Source organism: Dermochelys coriacea, chromosome 13 (genome assembly GCF_009764565.3).
Source record: "Dermochelys coriacea isolate rDerCor1 chromosome 13, rDerCor1.pri.v4, whole genome shotgun sequence".
In the NCBI taxonomy this organism is placed as follows: domain Eukaryota; kingdom Metazoa; phylum Chordata; order Testudines; family Dermochelyidae; genus Dermochelys; species Dermochelys coriacea.
Window position 1 is genome coordinate 29,987,072 of NC_050080.1, and position 19,723 is coordinate 30,006,794.

At 43.2% G+C, this 19,723-nt stretch overlaps 1 protein-coding gene across 4 annotated transcripts in view; it reads left to right on the top strand.

The window, feature by feature from the left end:
- The window catches only part of LOC119841766 (transient receptor potential cation channel subfamily C member 4 associated protein), a 75,637-nt gene that overhangs the window by 7,367 nt on the left and 48,547 nt on the right, over positions 1-19,723 (top strand). For 3 of the 4 annotated variants that reach the window (XM_043495529.1, XM_038369354.2, XM_038369356.2), the window contains exons 2-3: positions 17,792-17,920; positions 18,213-18,329. In XM_043495529.1, the coding sequence (XP_043351464.1) occupies positions 17,792-17,920; positions 18,213-18,329 (246 nt within the window). Of the gene's footprint in view, positions 1-17,791; positions 17,921-18,212; positions 18,330-19,723 lie in introns of those variants that run through there. The other variant, XM_043495530.1, reaches the window with a different exon arrangement.

Consider the following 19,723-nt stretch of genomic DNA (forward strand, 5'->3'; position numbering starts at 1 on the left):
AGTGCACTAGCCACTAGAACATGCTGCCTCTCAAGTAATAGTAAAAATTAATGGAGTGCTATAATCATGTAACTCTTTAAAAGACCGAGGAGTCCGGTGGCACCTTAAAGACTAAGGTGCCACTCTACTCCTCATTGTTTTTGTGGATACAGACTAACACGGCTACCCCTCTGATATTTAAAAGACCAAAGGATATATTACATGTAATCTTAACAGAATTTGGAAAGTCTCTTGCAGGTTTAATGCTCTCATATGTTGATTGAGCTGCCCTACTGGAGTCCCAGTTATATCGTTATCAATAAAATAATCTCTGCTGTAATGGAGACACTTACCATTTATTTATGGATGAGAAATTCATCCCTGTTCACTTAAAACTGCTCTGAAAATTACTGTGTAATCCTGATTTAGTATTTCTGTTTCCATCTGTGGTGGTGTGGTGAAGTGGGTGGTCTTGTTCACCTTTTCAGTCGAATTGTAGTTCTTTCTGCAGAGAGAAAATTGTATTGAGAAAAAACAGCCAAATTGACATTGTCGTTGTTAGTGACTGGAAAACTACAAGTAAATTAGTCAACTGAGATGAACGGGCACTCCCTGAAATAAAGAATAGCACTCCTCTGGCAGTTTTCCAGTGAGTGCTTGCCAAGGAATACTAACTAGTCTGAGTAAAGGATTTAAATGATTAGTTGCACAGACATCAACGTTCCTTTTTTTTTTTTTCCAAATAAAATGCTTAGAACATATCAAGTTTAAAAAAAACCAAACAAACCTTTAAAAAGTTTGAAGATTCCTTATTTTTAATAATACAGAATTTTTAAATAATGGAAAAGCATATCTGAGATAATCAAACAACCTTAATTTTGTTGATTAGTACCATCAGCTCTACATTCTTCTCTTAAATTTGTAGAAGACCATGTTTGAAAAGCTGACAGGTGAAATACTGGGAAAGTGGGAGGCTTGGCATTTCTAAAAGGCTTCCAATCTATGTTTGATGCATCATTACCACGCTAACCTTTTTTCATACAAGTGCTACAGTTTCAGGATCGTGGCCTAAGGATTCACTCTCCAGTGCAAGGTGTAATGGTTAAAGGATGGTTAGGTGCCCATCTTTTGGGAACTAGAGATAATAGAAGCAGGGATAGGAACTGACGAGGAGGGAAGGCACATTAACAAACATGGGACGCTGGGGGATAATCTGAAAAGATTCGCTGAAAGGGAAGAACATGGGAAGCAGGAATGGCTGAAAGAGACGTCAGTCAGTCAGATAAATGTATTCGCAAAGAAAGTACAGTTTTCAGTGCAAACACAGTGACTCCCTCAAGAGCAGAGGATGGGATAATCCCCTCCGTATGACAGATTGCACCTGGAATACAGCATCCATTTCTGGGCACTTTAACAAATGCATTAGCAAATTGGAGTGAGTGCCGAGAAGAGGAACAAAGCTGATCAAGGGCTTGATTTTAAGTAAATATTTTAAGGTTGGGCGGCTGTTTCAGATCATCTGAAAGCTGCAAGTTCTAGTGATAGTCTTTGGGGTATTATAAATAGGAAGAATGGGATGAAATTAAAAGGAAATGTATAACTTTGTTCTTAAAACGCCTCTTTTGAAAGCACACGGTGCTGAACATAGTTTAGAAATAAACATAGGAATAGATTTATTTAGACGAAATAGTGGGGGAAAAGCTTTGTGACTGAGTTATCAGGTTTTGGAATGATCTCAAGGGAAATGATGATGAACAATCCTGGGTGGGCTGAATGACTGAGATATTTTATAGCTCTATGTTTTAACTACTGTCTTCTCTAAATATATTCTGCTTGTTAGCTTTCAAATGAAGCTGTACTTTTATGCTTTCAGTTTTACACTGTCTGGAAACACAGCTAATATTTGATTAGGTGTGGTATGTAGAACAATATACAACTAGCTGGCAATAAAAGCTGACCATTTTGAATTTCTTTCAGCCTAGCATGTGCCATTAAGTTGGGACGTCCTCCATAATAGTGCAGGTTGTCTGCTTTCTGGTTGAAATCCTCTGCAGAATATGAAAAACATGGAAGACCGGAAAATCCTTACACATACCTTCAAGTCTTTTTGTAATATCTAAAGTAAAGCAAAATAGTACCTTGAGAGAGAGATCCTTCAATACTTCCGCTGTACGTAACCCAGTATTAAAACTAGACACAAGTGTTTAAAAGTGCTAAAGCTTGGTGACTATAGTGTGTGGATGACTCTAGTTTTCATCTAGTATAGTTATGCTTTAACTTCAGTTAAACTTCTTTCCTCTGTAATGCCAGTTAAATCATGTGATCATCATAGCTCCTTTAACTGAGAATTGGACCGTCTAGTTTAATGGATACTGACTGTCTTGTCTAGTTATACTTCCTGAGAAACCACATTCACTTGCTATGCAGGATCTTCTTATCTCAAGCTGCACATTATATATCTGAGGGGTAGTCGTGTTAGTCTGTATCCACAAAAACAGCCAGGAGTCCGGTGGCACTTTAAAGACTAACAGATTTATTTGGGCATAAGGTTTCGTGGCATAAGCTTTTCAGGATTCACAGGTCCAACCCAGTATAGGTTAACAACCAAAACAAAAACCCATTCCGTAGCAGAGATCAGTGGTGGATTGGACCTTCTCCTCTTGTGGGTTCCAGGACTATCTGCTCCAAGAAGCAGTCATTTAAGGTGTCGAGGAACTTTATCTCTGCATCCTGTCCTGAGATGATATGTACCCAGTCAATATGGGGTGTGACAGGGCAAGGCCAAATGGCTATAGTAAAGTAGTCCTGTTGGATCCAGGAAGTGGGTGGGCGGAAGCCTGCCCACAGCTAAAGGACCTCCCCCCAGTGAAGGGAGGTAAGAGCTTGGGGAAGGTAGTGTTCTCTTCTGTGTTGCGAACAGCTAGCAGGTGTTAGTTACTGTAAACTGTTGCCTTAGAGATGGCTTTACAGTAACTCCTCGCTTAACTTTGTAGTTATGTTCCTGAAAATGCTACTTTAAACTAAACAATGTTAAGTGAATCCAATTTCCCTGTAAGAATTAATGTAAATGGGTGGTTAGGTTCGAGGGAAATTTTTTTCACCAGACGAGACATTTTACATATATATAATATAATATACACACACATACAGTATAAGTTTTAAACAAACAATTTAATACTGTACACCGCAATGATGACTGTGACGCTTGCTTGAGGTGGTGGAGTCAGAGGGTGGGATATTTCCCAGGGATGCTTTGCCGCTAAATGATGAACTAACACTTGGCTGAGCCCTCAAGGATTAACATGTTGTTAATGTAGCCTCACACTCTACAAGGCAGCACAAATGGAGGGAGGAGACACAATAGACGCGTGGCAGTGGCTGCAAACATTCCCTGCGGAAACTGAACGTGATGATGAACCCACGCTATCCCACTGGAGCACACCACTCCTTCCACTTTCCAAAGTGCCGGGTGGTGCATGTGAAAGAGAGAGAGACAGAGGGGAGTGTGTGTATGTGTGAGATGCACGCATTGCCCCTTTAAATACATTGACCCCACTCTTAAGTACATTGCCTTTAAGTATATCAGCAAGTTGAGACAGCAGCTGCTGCCAGCAAGCTCCCTCCATCCTGAACCTTGTAATATCCCGACTCCCTGCTCTGTGGAGATGGGGTACAGGGGGAGGGGGACACCCTGACATCAGCACCCCTCTTTCCTCCCCACCCCCTGCACAGCAAGGAAGATGCTCCCAGGAGCAGTTCCAAGGCAGAGGGCTGGAGCAGCACACAGCAGTGCAGGATGCGACACCTGAACTGCCTGGCATTTGATAGCCTGCTTGAGGTTGCCGTGCAGGAAACTTAGGGGAGCTGATGGGGGCTGCTGGCCCACCCTGGTCCCAGACCCCCCACCCCGCTAGCTCCAACAAGCCGCTCTTCCTGCAAGCAGTGGACAAAGCAGGAGGCTGCCAAACAACGTTGCGCAACTTGAAACGAGCGTGTTCTCTAATGGATCAGCGACGTAACAACGTTAACCAGGACGATGTTAAGTGAGGTGTTGCTGTATCTCCTTCCAGCAGCCCAAAGGAGTGGCAGGGGAAGGGAGCTGACTTCACATTTACTAGAAATCCATTAGCCAGAGGCTATTACCAAAATCACAAGACCAAGACCTAAATTAAAACAACTGCAAAGAAGAACCAGCAATCTGGATTGGTACAGATGCTTGTACAAAATCTGCACATTAGCAGATGACATCCCCTCAGTGGAACTATGCAAAGCCAAGGCAGACTCAAACAAATACAGAATAATGGACCACAGACTAGAGTTAGATAAGGGAAAACCCAAAGCATATTGCAAACCCAGAGAGAGACTGACACATTCTTCCTTCTCTCCCTTTCAAAATATTGGAGCAGTGCTAGAGAGATTTCTTCAAATTAGCAGAAGTAACTTCTGTTGCCAGATGCTGGGACTGGCTGACGGCATGGATCACTAGATAATTGCCCTAGTCTGTACATTTGCCTCTGGCGTTGGCCACAGTCAAAGACCGGATACTGGGCTGGATAGGGCATTGGTCTGACCCAGTATAACCGTTCTTATGTTCTAACTTGCCGTTAATTTTTGTGTGGGAGACGGGGTAAGAGGGAGGACTTTATTACCCAAGGAAAGAGGACAGATAGTATTGCCTTTGTAGCATCCTGTCACTGAATCTGAAAAGGGCAATAATGACTAATGGACACAGGGTAAAAACCTCTTGCATATTAAAATCCTGTCCTGGGCAGATGCTTTGACAGAGGTATCTGTCCTTATACCTTGCAGCACTTGGATTGCTTGTCTGGTTAGTAATGTCTTCTGAGTTGAACTAGGCATCCTTATAGCACCTTTCCCATGGCCTGGAGGGTGGCATCTGGGCTTCGTATCAGAGCATTGTCACTGGACCTTGCTACAGACTCCTCCTTTGATATTGGTCTATTCCTGTTAGTTGTAGTCCTGTGGCAACAGATGGCTGGTACATTTTTCAAGTTCTGGTTATTAGTAGTGATGCGTGTGCATTGAGATTCTAGCACACGTATAGTGATGTGTGTGCTAGAATTTTTTTAACTTGGGTTAATTGATTGCCTGTTTGTATATACTAGTTGGGACACTCCCCAAACTTTTGTTCCAGGTGAAAAACAATTTGTGCTTTATTCTAAAGTGAGCCCTACTTCACATGAGATGTATGTACATTAAGGAAAATGATAAACTGCGACTTTAGCATACATTGGGTTTTATTCTCTTTCATGTATCATATGTCTAGCTTTGAAGTTCTGATGTTTTCTATGTACATTTACTTATAGCCATGTGTCCTTCATACAGTGATGTATTCATATGGACTTCCTTTTGTTCACCACTGGTATATTCCCAAGGAAGTTTAGAACCTCACTTTCCAAACACCTCAGCTTACCACAATTGTCTAAAGCAGTGTCTGTCTCCCTGGAAAAAATGCCCTGTTTCTTGGTTCAGTTGCATATTGCAACTGTATTGGTGAAAAAGCTGGTTTTGAAACATTGCTTACTAGACTGGGGGAAAGCCCTCCGGCAGCTATATAGTAGGTAACCTGGTGTCTTTCTCGTCTACCATGCAAGACTTCCCTGAGGGTTCTTCCACTGTGGGAGTGAGCCCTCTCCCCATTTTGCAAGACGGATGCAAAGGAGTAGTCTCCACTCCATTGTAGTTAAGTGAGGAATTTTCTCTTCCTTCTCTCCACTAGGCATTAGGGTGAAGAATGCTTCTTTCTAATTCCCATTATCCAAACCTTGGTGACTGTGAGGATGGGGCATCACTTTCTAGTCCCTTTTTGACAGGTTTCAGAGTAGCAGCCGTGTTAGTCTGTATTCACAAAAAGAAAAGGAGGACTTGTGGCACCTTAGAGACTAACAAATTTATTTGAGCATAAGCTTTTGTGAGCTACAGCTCACTTCATCAGATGCATCCGATGAAGTGAGCTGTAGCTCACGAAAGCTTATGCTCAAATAAATTTTAGTCTCTAAGGTGCCACAAGTCCTCCCTCCTTTTCTTTTTGTTTTGTTTTCTCTTTCATCTTTCTTCATTTCCTTGTCTTTGTCCCTTCCCAGGATCATGTCAGGTTTCTGCTATTAAGTGAAACTGCCCTATTCGTGCAGAAGAACTGAAACATTTGCAAAGCTAAAGAAATCTCCTTAGCTGTATCTACTTTGCTGAGTATCTTTCACGCTTTACAGTAACACTAAATATTCTTGAACAGAAGTGGTTTGGGGCCTAACACTATTAGCCATACTGAGAAGTATACTTTGTCTTACCATATGTAAACTGAATTGTAATTACAAGTATTTAATAATAATTAGCATTACAGAGTTTATTGCCAGTGTGTCACCCTTTTATTAAAGAAAATGCTAATTTGTTTCATTGATGTCATGGTATATCCAGCCAGTGTCATAAACTCTAGATTCCTGGCATATCTGCCCTAGCAGTTAGCTCAGACGTGCCAGTTACACTTGAGTGTTCTTTATTCATGGTGAAAATACTCCTCTTTCATACTGCTGTGCTGAGCTTGACTGAGTCTGTGATTCTCAAATGTAAACTGACTGTCTGCCTACCTCAATCCCTCCTTTCAGCAACAAATTCACCATCAGATTGTAACTTTTAAAAATAGGTTACCATGAGGTCTATTGGACTTCTGCCAAGCAATCACAATGTACAGGCCTAATGTATTTTTTTTTTTTTTTTTTTTAAAAAAAAAAGTTTGTCCCCTCAAAGGAAAGTGAGCTCTTGTCATTGTTCAATGTGTAATGTTCCCTTTTAGGTTACTGTTTTCAAATTTCTCCCTCAGACATGTTGGAATTCTTTTCTTCCTACCTTACTTTTATGCTAGAACCCACTCATGTCAGGCTTCTTGGAAGTACAGTACAGACCTGTTTACGCACGGATATCGGGAGTCAAGCTGTCACGACCACGTGTTAACGAACCACGGGTTAAGAGGACCATGCTGAAAAAAGTATCTCTGATTCACTTAGAAAAACCACCGTTATTTTCTGCTCTTTCTGGCTCGCATTTTTTTTCTTATGAAGTCTGTCATTTGCCGCAGATGAATGATTTCGATTTTTCCGCATTTTGCTCCTCCATAAATTTTACAACAGTTTCTACAGCACTAAGGGCTTCTGTAGACGAAATTTTGACCTTTTCAACGACACCCTCGCCATCACTTTCGCAGTCTGACGTAGCCTCGCAGCCCGTTAATGTTTCTTCCTCAGACAGAAATTCTGAAGTCAGGCAATCTTCATCCATCTCCAGCCACTCACTTGGTAATGATTTCCAGCCACGTATCCAAACTAAAATCTTTTATCATTTGAAAGAGAAGTTTACCTTTATCCTCTTTTGTCTGTGTGCGTGTTTGTAGGACGTCTTCTTCCGAAAATCCTTCAAAGTCTGGCTCTGAATCAGTGCCACTGCTGGAGTTTTCCGAGTCGGAGCCGTCTTCGTTGGGAAAGGCATCACCAAGAGCCTTCATCCAGCAGTTTTTTTTCAATGGACTTTTGTTTTACTCCTTCCCAAGCTTTAACTAAATAGATAATTTCCTTCATGTTTAACTGTTTCAGGAATTCAGAAGTGCCTGAAGACATGCATGACACGATCGCCGAAATCGGCTCCCGTCGATAATTGTTTTTAAAATTGTGAATAATGCCCTGGTCTAAAGGTTGAATTTTTGATGTTGTGTTGAATGGTAGGTATAGCACTCGAATTTTTCCATCGCTCAATACCAGTGATTCAGCTGGAGGATGGGCTGGACAATTGTCAAGTAGCAAAAGTGCTTTGGCATTACATTTGTTCGACCGCAGATGCTTATGAACAGCTGGAGCAAAGCTGTTGTGGAACCAGTCATCGAAAATGTCTCGTCATCCAAGCATTTTTGCTGTTAGCGTATATTTCTGGCAGTTTGGATCTATTGAGGTGATTAAAGCAGCGAGGGTTATGAAAGCGGCTAATGAGAAAGGGGGCAAGCTTATGGCTGCCTGTCCTATTACTACAAAAAGGAAGAGTCACACAATCTTTTATCTTTTTAAATCCAGCTGTTTTCTGTGTCTTGTAATTAAAGGCTAAAGTCTTATCAGGTAGCAGTTTTGCAAATAAAGATGTTTCATCACAACTATAAAGTTGTTCTTCGTGATGGTCTTTTTGTAAAATAGATTTTAATGCTGCGTGAAACGCGTTCATGGCCGATTTATTGGCTGATCGGCTTTCTCCAGAAATTGATACTTGCACTATGCCATGACGCTTTTTAAAACGACTTGCTGGCTTGGAGTGATTCATCCTCCATTAAAATTCCAAATTTTGTCGCTTGGGCTTGAAGAATTGGCCCACTTAGCGGCATTCCTTTCAGCCTTTCCTGAGCAAACCCCATGCACGAGGCTTTGTCTATTGTGGGTTTTGCTGAATAGCGCACAGGTTTTCGCTTAAGCCCTGCGGCAGAATTGATATTTTGTACAAAGCCATTCAGTTTAGATTAGTTTTTTAGCCATCCTCGGAGAGTAGATTCGGCAATCCCAATATCTTTTGAAACTTTGGCCTGGGTTTCTCCGCTATTTACTCTATTGCAGCTAGCTTTTCTTCTACAGTGTAGGAACGCTGACGCTTGCCCTCTGCATTATACAGTATTAGGCCTAGGGTTAAAATTTTCTAATGGTGTGTGTGTGTGTGTGTGTGTGTGTGTGTGTATTACTATATAACTACTATATATTGTATATCTCTCTAGCGTGATCATGACTAAGCGTGCGTGATATGTCTTTACCAACATTGGTAAAGACATACAACACGTTTCCGCTCTGCACTTCCTGTCGATTTCTACGTCCGTGAGTTAGTGAGCAAATCTGTAGCACTACATAGCAAGTTCCTGTACCATGTGTTAATGAGTCTCACGTGTTAAATAGGTAGCACTGGGGAAGCATGGCACTGCCATACGATGAGCAGATTTGCATGTAAACACATCTGTACTGTAGCTCTCGCACAGTTCTGATATACTAGTTAACTAAAGATAGAGCTTGAAAGCCATGAAGTGTAAGCCTCTTGAACAGGCTTCTTATCTTGGGTTAAGTACTTCAATGAGAAAGGAGCCCTACTGTGGGGGAGGGGGGTATCTACAGGAGCGAATGCCTGTTGGATTTCTAATTAGAGATGGAATTTTTTCTATCTCAGGAGCTTCAGTTCAGCTTGGTAAGATTTAGTTTTGTCTGAAGAGCATGCTGGGTAAGTGCTGTCAGTGTGCTTGGCACTGTACTGTGCATACAGATGGAGACAAGGTCTCTGCCCAAAGCAGCTCAAGCCTAAATCAGATGCTGACAATAGGGCAAGGTGGAAAGCAAAAATTCTTATTTGTGAAACAAAGCCAAATGCTGAAACCTCGGTGTTGTGCATCAGGATGAAACCAACACTGCTTGGAATTTTTTTTGTGAAAACAAGGGACTCCCGTCCTTGAATAGCCATAGGCCAGTGGTTAAGTCCCTAACCTGGGATGTGGGACCAGGTTCAGGTCCGTGCTTTACCTGATGCTTTTCCGGATTCAGAGACTGGTTTTGTATCTGGGTCTCTCACATTGCAGGTGAATGCCTTAACCACAGAATTAGTAGCTATTCTGAGGTGGGTATCTCAGATGTTGACCAAAATTCCATCTTGGAGCAGAGAAACACGTATTTCACTTCTGGCAAATCAGCATTCTCTGATGGAAAAGAACATTTTGTTAAAATTGCTGACCAGATGTAGCTGATAAGTATTGTACTTGATATGAAAGCTCAAGCTTCAAGAGGGGCTGTATGCACGTGCGTATTCAGTGGATTGTTTATTGAATGATGGGCCTTGGGTACAATTAAACAATAAAATCCAAAATGTTCCTCCTTGAGATATGTCTGTGTTCACTGGAAGAACAGATGAAAGAAGTACAATCCCATCCCTAGGGAAAGTCTGGTAGTCATAGCCTGGAACTTCTGTTTATCTTAATCTGTCAATGGTCCCCAAACTTTTTTGGTCATGGCCCACCCCCCCACCCCATTACTTGGTCTGTGCCCCCGTCGGCCAGGAGCTGGGGGCTGCGGCTGGGAGCGTGGGGCCGCTGTCGGGACAGGAATTGGGGCTGGGGCTGCAGCCAGGAGTGGGACCGGAGCTTGGGCTGGGGACAGGGGGCTGAGGGCAGAGCGGGGCTGGGTGTTGTTCCCTCCCTGCCCCCTGTGGGGGCTGGTCCAGGCTCTGCTGTGCCCCCCGCCAAACATTCCTCCACGCCTCACAGTTTGGGGACTACTGGTCTACGGTGATGTCCAAGAGGCTACATTTCTAGGATACAGAGACTTCTGAGTGTTTTGAAATGTGGTGATGGACTCTGCCTGGGTTTGAGTGTTCTCTGATTACAATAGGTGTGCCATTGTTCTGTAAGCATTTCTCAGCAGGTTCTCCTGCAGCAGACTGCCCATCTGACTCAACACAACAGGGGCAAACTTCATTGTGGAGTTCTCAGTCTGAATTTATGCATGAATGTGTGGAGGACGAAGGAGGGTAGAATAATCATACTGAAGAACCCCTTTTCGTTGGGTGAGAGGTTGTCTCCCTTTTCAGTGCCCCACATCATGATGATCCTTCTTACAGAAGGAGGCTGGACATGGTTTTGTTAGTGCATCTTTGGCCAGCTCATGAATGGCATCATCTGTGAAAGGAGTATCGTGGGGATAAACAGTCATCTCCCTGTGAGTTAATGGAGCCATCCTTTCCTTTCCGGGAAGATTAGCAAAGGTGTATTCTGCCGATCCTGAAGCCCTCAGATGGATTTCAGACCTTTCTATTAACTTGTAAATGTTGCTATTTCCATATAAAAGAAGAAAACTGAAGCCATGCATAGAGATGGGTATCTTGGGCTATGCCTACAGTTAGGACATGTCTACACTACAATCTTAAATTGACCTAAGTTAGGTTGACTTATAGCCACCACAGTAATAACTGTGGTGGCTGATGTGCACACTGCCCTCTTTCTGTTCGTGGGGCACATTCTCGCGAGGAGCTCTTCCACTGACTGAAGAGGGCCAATGTGGGGGACTGAGAGCCAGGGTTCTTAGCTCTGCGCAGCTATCCACTACAAGCCCAGCTGCCATCTTGGGCTTCTTGCCTTCCCACTTGCAGGCGGGGGGAGGTGGGGGGAAAGGAGGAAGCTGCCTGGGGCTTCCTGCTCCCAGGTGGGGAGTGAGGAGCTACACTCTGAGTCCAGTCATCTGCTTTGCTCCCAGCAGGGAAACTGAGAGCTGGGCTCTGAGCCTGGAGTCTTGATACAGCCCGGGGGTGGGGAGCCAGGACTGGGGGTCCAAGCGGGACTAGGGGTGCAGCCTAAGCTGGGAGCCTGGGTGGCAGCCTGGTTTGGAGCGAAGACCTGGCAGCAACCCAGCTGGGGAGCAGGGCTTTCTTGTCAATTTTGGCTTTCTTGCCAACAGCGAATGTAAATAATGCAGTGTTTACATTGACACTGTGTCGCCCTAACTACACCAACATAAGCCCTATGCCTGCCAGTGTAGTAGGGCACTAACATCAGCGGGAGCAAGGCTGTAGTGTGTATACTGACATAGGTCAACATAAGCTACCTTGTCAACCTAACTGTGTAGTGTAGACCAGATCTTATACCAATGCAGTGTCACAGTGTAGACATTACAACAATGGGAGGGGTTCTCCTGTTGCTATAGTTAATCCGTCTCCCCGAGAGGTGGTAGCTAAGTTGATGGAAGAGTTCTTCTGTCAACACAACACTGTCTGCGCCAGGAGTTAAGTTGGCATAATTACATTGCTCAGGGATGTGGCTGGGTTGATGTAACTCCTTAGTATAGATTTAGCCTTAGATTATAGAGAGCTGGGAAGGGAGGTTAAGGAAGTGTTTGAGTGACAATTACCTGGTTGTAATTACCTTACACAGGGTAAGCCTCTGCCCCATAGCAGTGTTGTGAGATCCACATACCTTGTGAGCTGAAACCTTTCTACTAACAATTTTGCGGGCAAGCAGCTTCCAACACTCAAAGTTTCAGCAAGTCTCAGGAATTAGCTGCTTCGTTTTGTACTGTTCTTCTTCTCTAATGTATTATGGGTCGTGCTGGTAGCAACACTTCTAGTTAAGGTTGCCTAGCATTTTCTATTGCAAGAGCAGGGAGGGATAGCTCAGTGGTTTGAGCATTGGCCTGCTAAATCCAGGGTTGTGAGTTCAATCCTTGAGGGGGCAATTTAGGGATCTGGGGCAAAAATTGGGGATTGGCCCTGCTTTGAGCAGGGGGTTGGACTAGATGATCTCCTGAGATCCCTTCCAACCCTGATAGTCTATGATTCTATGAATCATGTTTTCAGTTGCTTAAACTTAGCCAAACTTAACGTTTGGGCTGAAATTTTTCGTACTAGATGTCTGCTTCAGGCTGAATTTTGTTGGAAAACTTCAACAAAAACAGTTCAGCTTTTTTCTCACCATGAGGTTAGGGAAAAAAAAATCTTACAACCATTTTGTTGAGAAGCTTTGTAACAGAAACCCTTGCCAAACTTCAAGTTATCAGTAGGAATATTCTTGTAGTGTCTAGAATCGGCACACGGAGACCTGGCAAACTTGTACCAGGATGAGGCTGTTCAGGGTATTGCTTTTAGCTGCCTCTTTCTGGTCACAGGCTTGCAGCAGTGTTGCAAAATATATAGTCTTGGATGGCTAAGCCAGATTCTTATTAAACAGAAGGCAAAAGGAGAGAGAGAAAAGAGAAGAAATAAGGTTGAGAAGGAAAAGGACATGGGCAAGGGAATGAAATCTCACATTCCAGGTAGTAGCTGGATTTCAGCCAGAGCTAGCAGAGGTGGCAATGTCACCTGGACCCTCTTTCTGGCCTAGTCTGGTTAGGACATCCTTCAGGATGAGGATAACAAAGGCCTGGGGTCTCGAGACGGTGGGGGTGTAAGTCATGATGGTGAAGCTCGCTCCATTAGCCAGTTTTTCTCCCCAGAGTCTGTCTTTTGGGTCCTTAAAGGGAGTGATGGGTGGAATAGCCCATTCCCCTTACTATGGTGTCCACCAGTTAGGCCTAGTTTCTGACACACTAATTTTGGTTTACTGATTTCAGTTTCTACACTTCTCTTGTTTGCCATAACACAGTCCTTGAGTTATAGCTGTAGGCCGCCTTGTTTGGACTAATTCAGTTTTTCTGTCTTGCTTTTGCACTTTTTCCCATCAACATTTGTTGTTATAGGTGGTTATGACATTTTATGAATGTACACTCCTCACGGCTGAGCTCACAATTAGGGCAAATTTATAGGCCGTTATCACAACATGCCCAGGTCAGTGGGAGCACCTCATGGTAGCAAAGTTGAGTGTATGCATAAGCATTAGCAGGTTGGAAGCCTCTGAACACAGTCCATCCTGTGAATTGAATGAGACCGGTGCTGTGGGCGAAAAATAGACTACAATCCTGTAATTAGAGCGTATCATAATACATACACAAGGGAGTCATATGAAGGTTGCATGGGAAACCTTAATTCTGGCATTTTGTAACTTGAGTTCTTGAATTAGCAACTGTAATGTTCTTTTTATGGTAGATTTTAATGCAGTATTTTGTCTGTAAAAAATTTTAGTGTCTGGCATTGTAGTATGGAAGTGTTCAATACAGTAATTTAGATTTGCGAGGTGTAATTCACAGACCACATTGCGGTGGATGATACTGAGTCCTCCATTTCCAGGTTCTAGGAAGCTTTGCTTCCTACTCTTCTTGGTAATGGCCGGGGGGCTCCGGAAACGCTCTTAAAAACAAGCAGCTGGTTAGTATTGAGTTGAGTAAAGGTTCTTTCCATTCCAGACTCTCCAGCAAGTGCTCTTTGTTGTGGCATATACTTCTCCTGGAATTGAGAGACTTAAAAATGAGAATCTGTAGAAGGTTTCGCACAGTGAGTGCCTTTGCTGCAGGAGTATTTGGTGCAGTTTATATATGCTTTTCAGCATCCATTCCCCGCACTCTTCAGGTCCTAGTTCGTGAGATACCTAAACGCTGTTGAAATCCTTCCATCATTTTCCAGTTTAAGTTGGGAGATCTTTGGTGTTTTCCTGGTGTGTATAATTTTGGGGCACTGCCCCTGTTTTTTTTTTTTTTAAAAACAACCCTCACAGCCTGCGAACTTGCCCTCCCCACTCCATCCACTCAGGAAGTAGTCCACCCTGGTGAAGATCTGTATTTTCTCTGCTGCTATGCATCCCTACTGGAATCTGCATCAAACTGCATTCAGTATCTTCATAACCCTTTCTTTTAATATCTCCTTAATCTTGAAAGTCTATCTCCAATTCTTCCCTGCCCCCCTTCCATTTCTGGTTCGTTGGGATTAAGGTCTTTAAATAAGCCTCAATTTTTGACAGCACTCTATTTTGGACTAGCTACTACACAATACTGTAAATTGACTCAAATGTAGCAGGTTAAATGCTCTTTAGGCTTTCCTACAATGGAAAGTTGACATGGTTGGTACCAATCAACACTATCCAGCCTCTTGTTATTGAGTGTCGTCTCTCCTGCCATAACTAGCAAAAAGGAACTACTAAGAAAAGAAGCTTATATCCCTGAACAAATTTGATTTCATAAGCAGGCCCTTTTTCTACTCCTTGAAGTGCAATTAATGCTCAGTCTTGCACAATGTGGACAGGAGCATGTTGGTGGCTCACTAAAGAAAGGGAGCAATGTATAGGTAGAGGTATAGGATATTGTTATCCTCATTAAAGCAACATCTTAGAATCTGGGACACTACCACAGTGTTCAAATGGGTCCTGAAAAGCACTGTAACTTAATAGAGGGTTGAATACATAATTGCTTATATAGGCCAAGCTGTACAGCCAGCTGGGCCCTCTTCCCCACTATAGCCAGGCCCCTCTCTCTCTCGTCAGAGCCCTATTGTTGTTGTTGGTGTTAGTGAAAATCAAAACCCCTGGTTTTTGTGGCAGTAGGCTATTCTGGTTTTCTCTCTCATCTTTCCCCCCTCTCCCATCAACATCAACAGTTCTGCACTTTTATGCCTGAAACTTTTGAAAATTGCATCTAATTAATCCCGAAGTTATTGCATTGCATACAAATAAATGCCATTGAGTTGAGTGTAGGGCATTGCTTTGCTTGGCCTACCACTTTATGATTTGTGGGCTGGTGACTTTGAAGGACTGCTGACAGAGCTAAGGGGCCTCTGGCTCTGGAATTCATTTGCCAATGGCCCTTCTGCCAGCAAACCAGTCCATAGCAGCCTAATTCTGTTAACCTAGGTTTGTTGCAAAGTCCATCTTTCTTTCTGAGCTTTTGGAGAGGCAGGGGTATGCTAAGGGCCGTCTTTTGGGCATAGTGTGAGTGTTGGGTATCTTGTCTCACTGGTTTTGGGAAGGATGCTGGGTTTACTGATTTGGGTACTAGTTGGAGTATGTATGTTAAACATAGGTCAAAGGTGCCTAGAGCCTTTGATAGATGTCTTTAAATGTATCTCAGTCTAAATATTGAGTCATAAACTAATGCCAGGAACTTACTGTAACAATTGTTCTAAGGAATTTTGAGCATCACCTGGGATGGTTTTAAATTTCTCTCGTGACTTCTCATTGTTTTCTATCTAGTTTATCTGAAGAGCCCTGCAAATCCGCAGATATCCGCATACGCGGACCATTTTTGCAGATAGTGGATCAGATGCAGATACAACTACGCAGGGCTCTGCTCCCTGGCGGCGTCCAACTCAGGCAGCCCAGGGGGCACAGTGTGCTTGGGGCCAGCAGCCAGTGGCTGGGCGGCAGGTCAGAGTTGGGGCTCCCCAGCACTTGTTTGCTGCGCTGCTTCCTGTCCAGCAGCTCGAGCCCCTTGGGCAGCGCCAGGGTCCCCACCAGGGCCTGGCCCAGCAACATTGGATGTGCTCCCAGTCCAGGACCCGGCCCGCCAGCTCCTAGGCAGCAGGGCCCACCCCCAGCCAAAGGGATTGGAGAGGGCAGGGCCCCAATGCCTTACCCCTCTGTCCCACTATGATGCAACACAGTGCTGCTGCTGTGTGTCGCTCACAAACTCCCGGGAACAGCATGTGATGCAATGTCCCTTCCACCTAGCCTGCCCTCCACGCTGCCCTGTCTCCTCAAGACCCTGACCCTGCGCTGCCCCTTACTCCCAGTCCCCACCCTCTTGATGCCTCTTCCCTTCAAGACCCCATCCCCCTCATTCGCTAGCCCTTGAGAGGGCTTGCTGCTGCTGGGTGCAGATGTAGTGAGCTGTAGCTCACGAAAGCTTATGCTCAAATAAATTTGTTAGTCTCTAAGGTGCCACAAGTACTCCTTTTCTTTTTGCGAATACAGACTAACACGGCTGCTACTCTGAAACAGGTAAAAGACTGCGGATCCATATTTTTGTACCCATGCAGGGCTCTATTTATCTGAATCCTCCCTCTCCCACTCTTGAATTTCGGCATAAATTTAGAAGCCTCTTCTTTATTTTGTGAAAGCAGCTTGAAATTTCCGCTCTGTGTTAATGAGTCTAGCATTCAGTAGCTCATGTTCCCTTGAATTCTTCTGGGGAGAGGGTGAATCAAAGGCAATATGGTAACTGATAATCTTTTAAGCACAGAGGGCATTTAATTTAATTTTTCATTGGATTGTTTTTGTCACTTTTCTTACCCAATAACTAGAAAACCTCTCATAGTTCCACAAAACTTCAGTAGTTTGTTTACATCTTCACTATGAATCTTTTGCCGTAGATATCTGCAAAGCTATCTGTCCTGTGTTGTGTCTGACGTTAAAAACAGTTGTTTGTATCCACAATCAAGGGGAGCATTATGATATCAGATTTCAGATAAGACTAAAGAAAACTTATACAAATAGAAAGGATCTTCCAGCAGCAAGAATTTAGCTTCATTGTTTCAGGCTGCCTCTCAAGTCACTAACCTTCTTTTCCTATTGATCTCCCTGGCTGTCGATCCTCCCATCTATTGAGCCAAGGCTATTAAGTACAATGCTCAAAGCAGTGTTGGTACACCATTTTGGAGGGAATTTCCAAAGTTTGAGGAAGTGTGGATCACTTCAGCCAAAGAGGTGGTGAGAACTTTTGGGAAGTATTTATTCTTCCTTGTTACTTTCTGTTGGTAGAGCCTTTATGTCTAATTTTATTTTAACTCCAACCTTCTCTCCACTTCGCTGGGCAAGTGTAATTCCTGAAAGAGGAAACAGGAGCTGCTTATGATGCTGGCAGCAACAACATATGACTCAAAGCTTTACTAATCTCACAGGGAGAAATATGAACTTGCTAAATGTAATGGAACTACTTAGATTTTATAGACAATATCATACGTGTGGAAAGAAATATTTAATATACTAAGTGACACCTTTGCACAAAGATCTCTCATCCTGTAATACCTACAACACCTTGGCAAACCAGTATGAACCCTTTCAAGATCAGTAAGATTATGCAGATGCTGGTCCTGGACCAATGGTTTGAGAGGCGAAATGCAGATCTCTACTATTAGGTATTCTGATACGGATGCTCTCTCACTTTGTTTGTGCTGGACTAATCTTATTTGGTACCCAAACATAGATTCTTGTTTTCTCCTTTTTATGGTTTACTTACGTTAAAATTAGAGAACCCCTTCAATTATTCCTTTGTTTGTGTTGTATGGAAACGTTCAGTGGTTAAAATGGTGTAAAATAAGTGAGAGCTCACCAAATTTGGGAGCATAGCAATGGTGAGTCATGAGGTCACCTGATGGTGGCATGCAGTATGGGGAAGGGGTAAGCAAATGTTAGTCTGAAAGCCAACGGTATTATCCCTTGTCATAGATCACAGAGGCCTTGTTAAAGGAAAGGGATAAACAAGCAAAATGGAATGGAATTCCCCTGCTGTTACAGAAACTATACGAGAACAGCCATCCGAACAGCGACTTCTCTCAGTGCCAAAGCATCCTCAAGGTAATATATATTCAGTCACTGACTCTATTGAAATACCACCCTGCTTCTTGGAAGTCAGTCTCTTCAACTGTTGCATGTTAGGAAACTTGACTTCATGTAGTTGTAGTTTCAGTCCTTGAAATTGGGCATATGGAGTAATGCCCATCTGTGAAGTGGAATAAGTAAAAATGCATGTAATCACAACTAGGGATCAGTTGATCATCCAGTTATTCTAGGGCAGTTACAGAAATTGTACATTGCTCATGTTTTGACTGAATGTGGTGGTGGCATTTTTTTTTTTTCTCCTTCTCAGGAAATTTCTCCACTTCTCTCAATGGAGGCCATGGCATTTGTCACAGAAGATAGAAAAGCTGCTCAAGAATCCACTTTCCCAAACACATACACTTTTGATTTGTTTGGAGGAGTAGATGTAAGTATTTGGGGTTTTCGTTAAATGTGGCTATAGTCAAGAAACCTCTGAGGCTTTTAGCGAGAGTAAATGGGAGAAGTGTCTTCAAATCAAACAATTTGGAGCGACTATAAATGCAAATCACATATGATTAGAAGCTTTGGTTGTACTGTCATATGTTTGATTTCATAAGAGAATCACCACAAGATTACGTCTGCTTTCAGTTTGGTTTGCAAGTACTTTCCAAGATATTACATGTTCAAAAGCAAGAGACTTTATTTTCCATGTGGTATAAAAAGACTTGGTGAGTTTCTGTTCAGGCTCTTGGGCACATAACAAAGATGATATTCTTTTACATTGCTGCCTGATATTTTCGTGGGGTTTAAGAAAATAGCTAAATTCTTGGAAATGATAAACAGATATCAGACTAAGTTTAAAAAAAATTACATACATAACTTGTATAATGTGAAAAGAAGCAAATATCATTGTCTTTTTAAAAAAGAAAATGCTAACAATTTGGATGCTTAAAGTTCTGCAAAACACCCCCCGCCCCCCAAAAAGACCTAATCAAATGATATTGGGCACTCCTTAAGTGTCTTCTGTGCTATGTGGTAGGGAAGTGGGGGCAGAATTGGGGATTGAGGCCAGAAGTTCTTGAACAGTGTCCCTATGGATGCTTCACTGTAGGTGTGCTTGTGTCCCTATGCAACTGATCGGACACTACTACTAAAGTTCTCCATTCGACCTGCCCATGCAGTGTCTTCCTTGTGCTCCTCCACAAGGCTAACCAGCACGTGGGAGCTAACCCCCTCAGTTCCTTCTCAGCTGCCCCTGGCTAGAGACACAGCTATTAGCAGTGTTTGTGATCATTAACTTCTTTTAGCATTTTTAGTAGTTAATTGTTTTTTCTCTTTATTTTCTCTTTGAAAACAGAAACTGTTTATTTTCTTCCCCTTTTTTTTTACTGGGGACCCCTTTTTCTAACAGGATTGCCCAGCTCACCAGGCTTCAAGAAGTACCTTTCTTGCAATGAGGCCATCCCTGTGGCAGAGAAACACTCTCACTGCATATGCTGCCTTGGGGGAAGACCACATTCTGCAGAATGAGGGTCTCTGTCAACAACTTAATAAACCCAGGTCTCAAAAGGACAGAGAGTTGAGACAGAAGATCATCCTGATGGAGGCAGCCCTCCAGCCTTCCCTGGGTCCATGCCAGGAATCACCCAGAAGGCATGAGTCTTCCCCCCGTAGGCCTCAACATCCAGGAACTATGGGTCAAAGAAATCCCCTCTTGTACATCTAAAAAAGAGAGCAGTGAGTCTCCAGAGTGAGCAAAAGGTCTCCAGCAAGCTCGGTACTGTCGGCACCAAGACAATCCAAGCCCGGTACCTATAGCTTATGAGGGTCTGGAGCGGC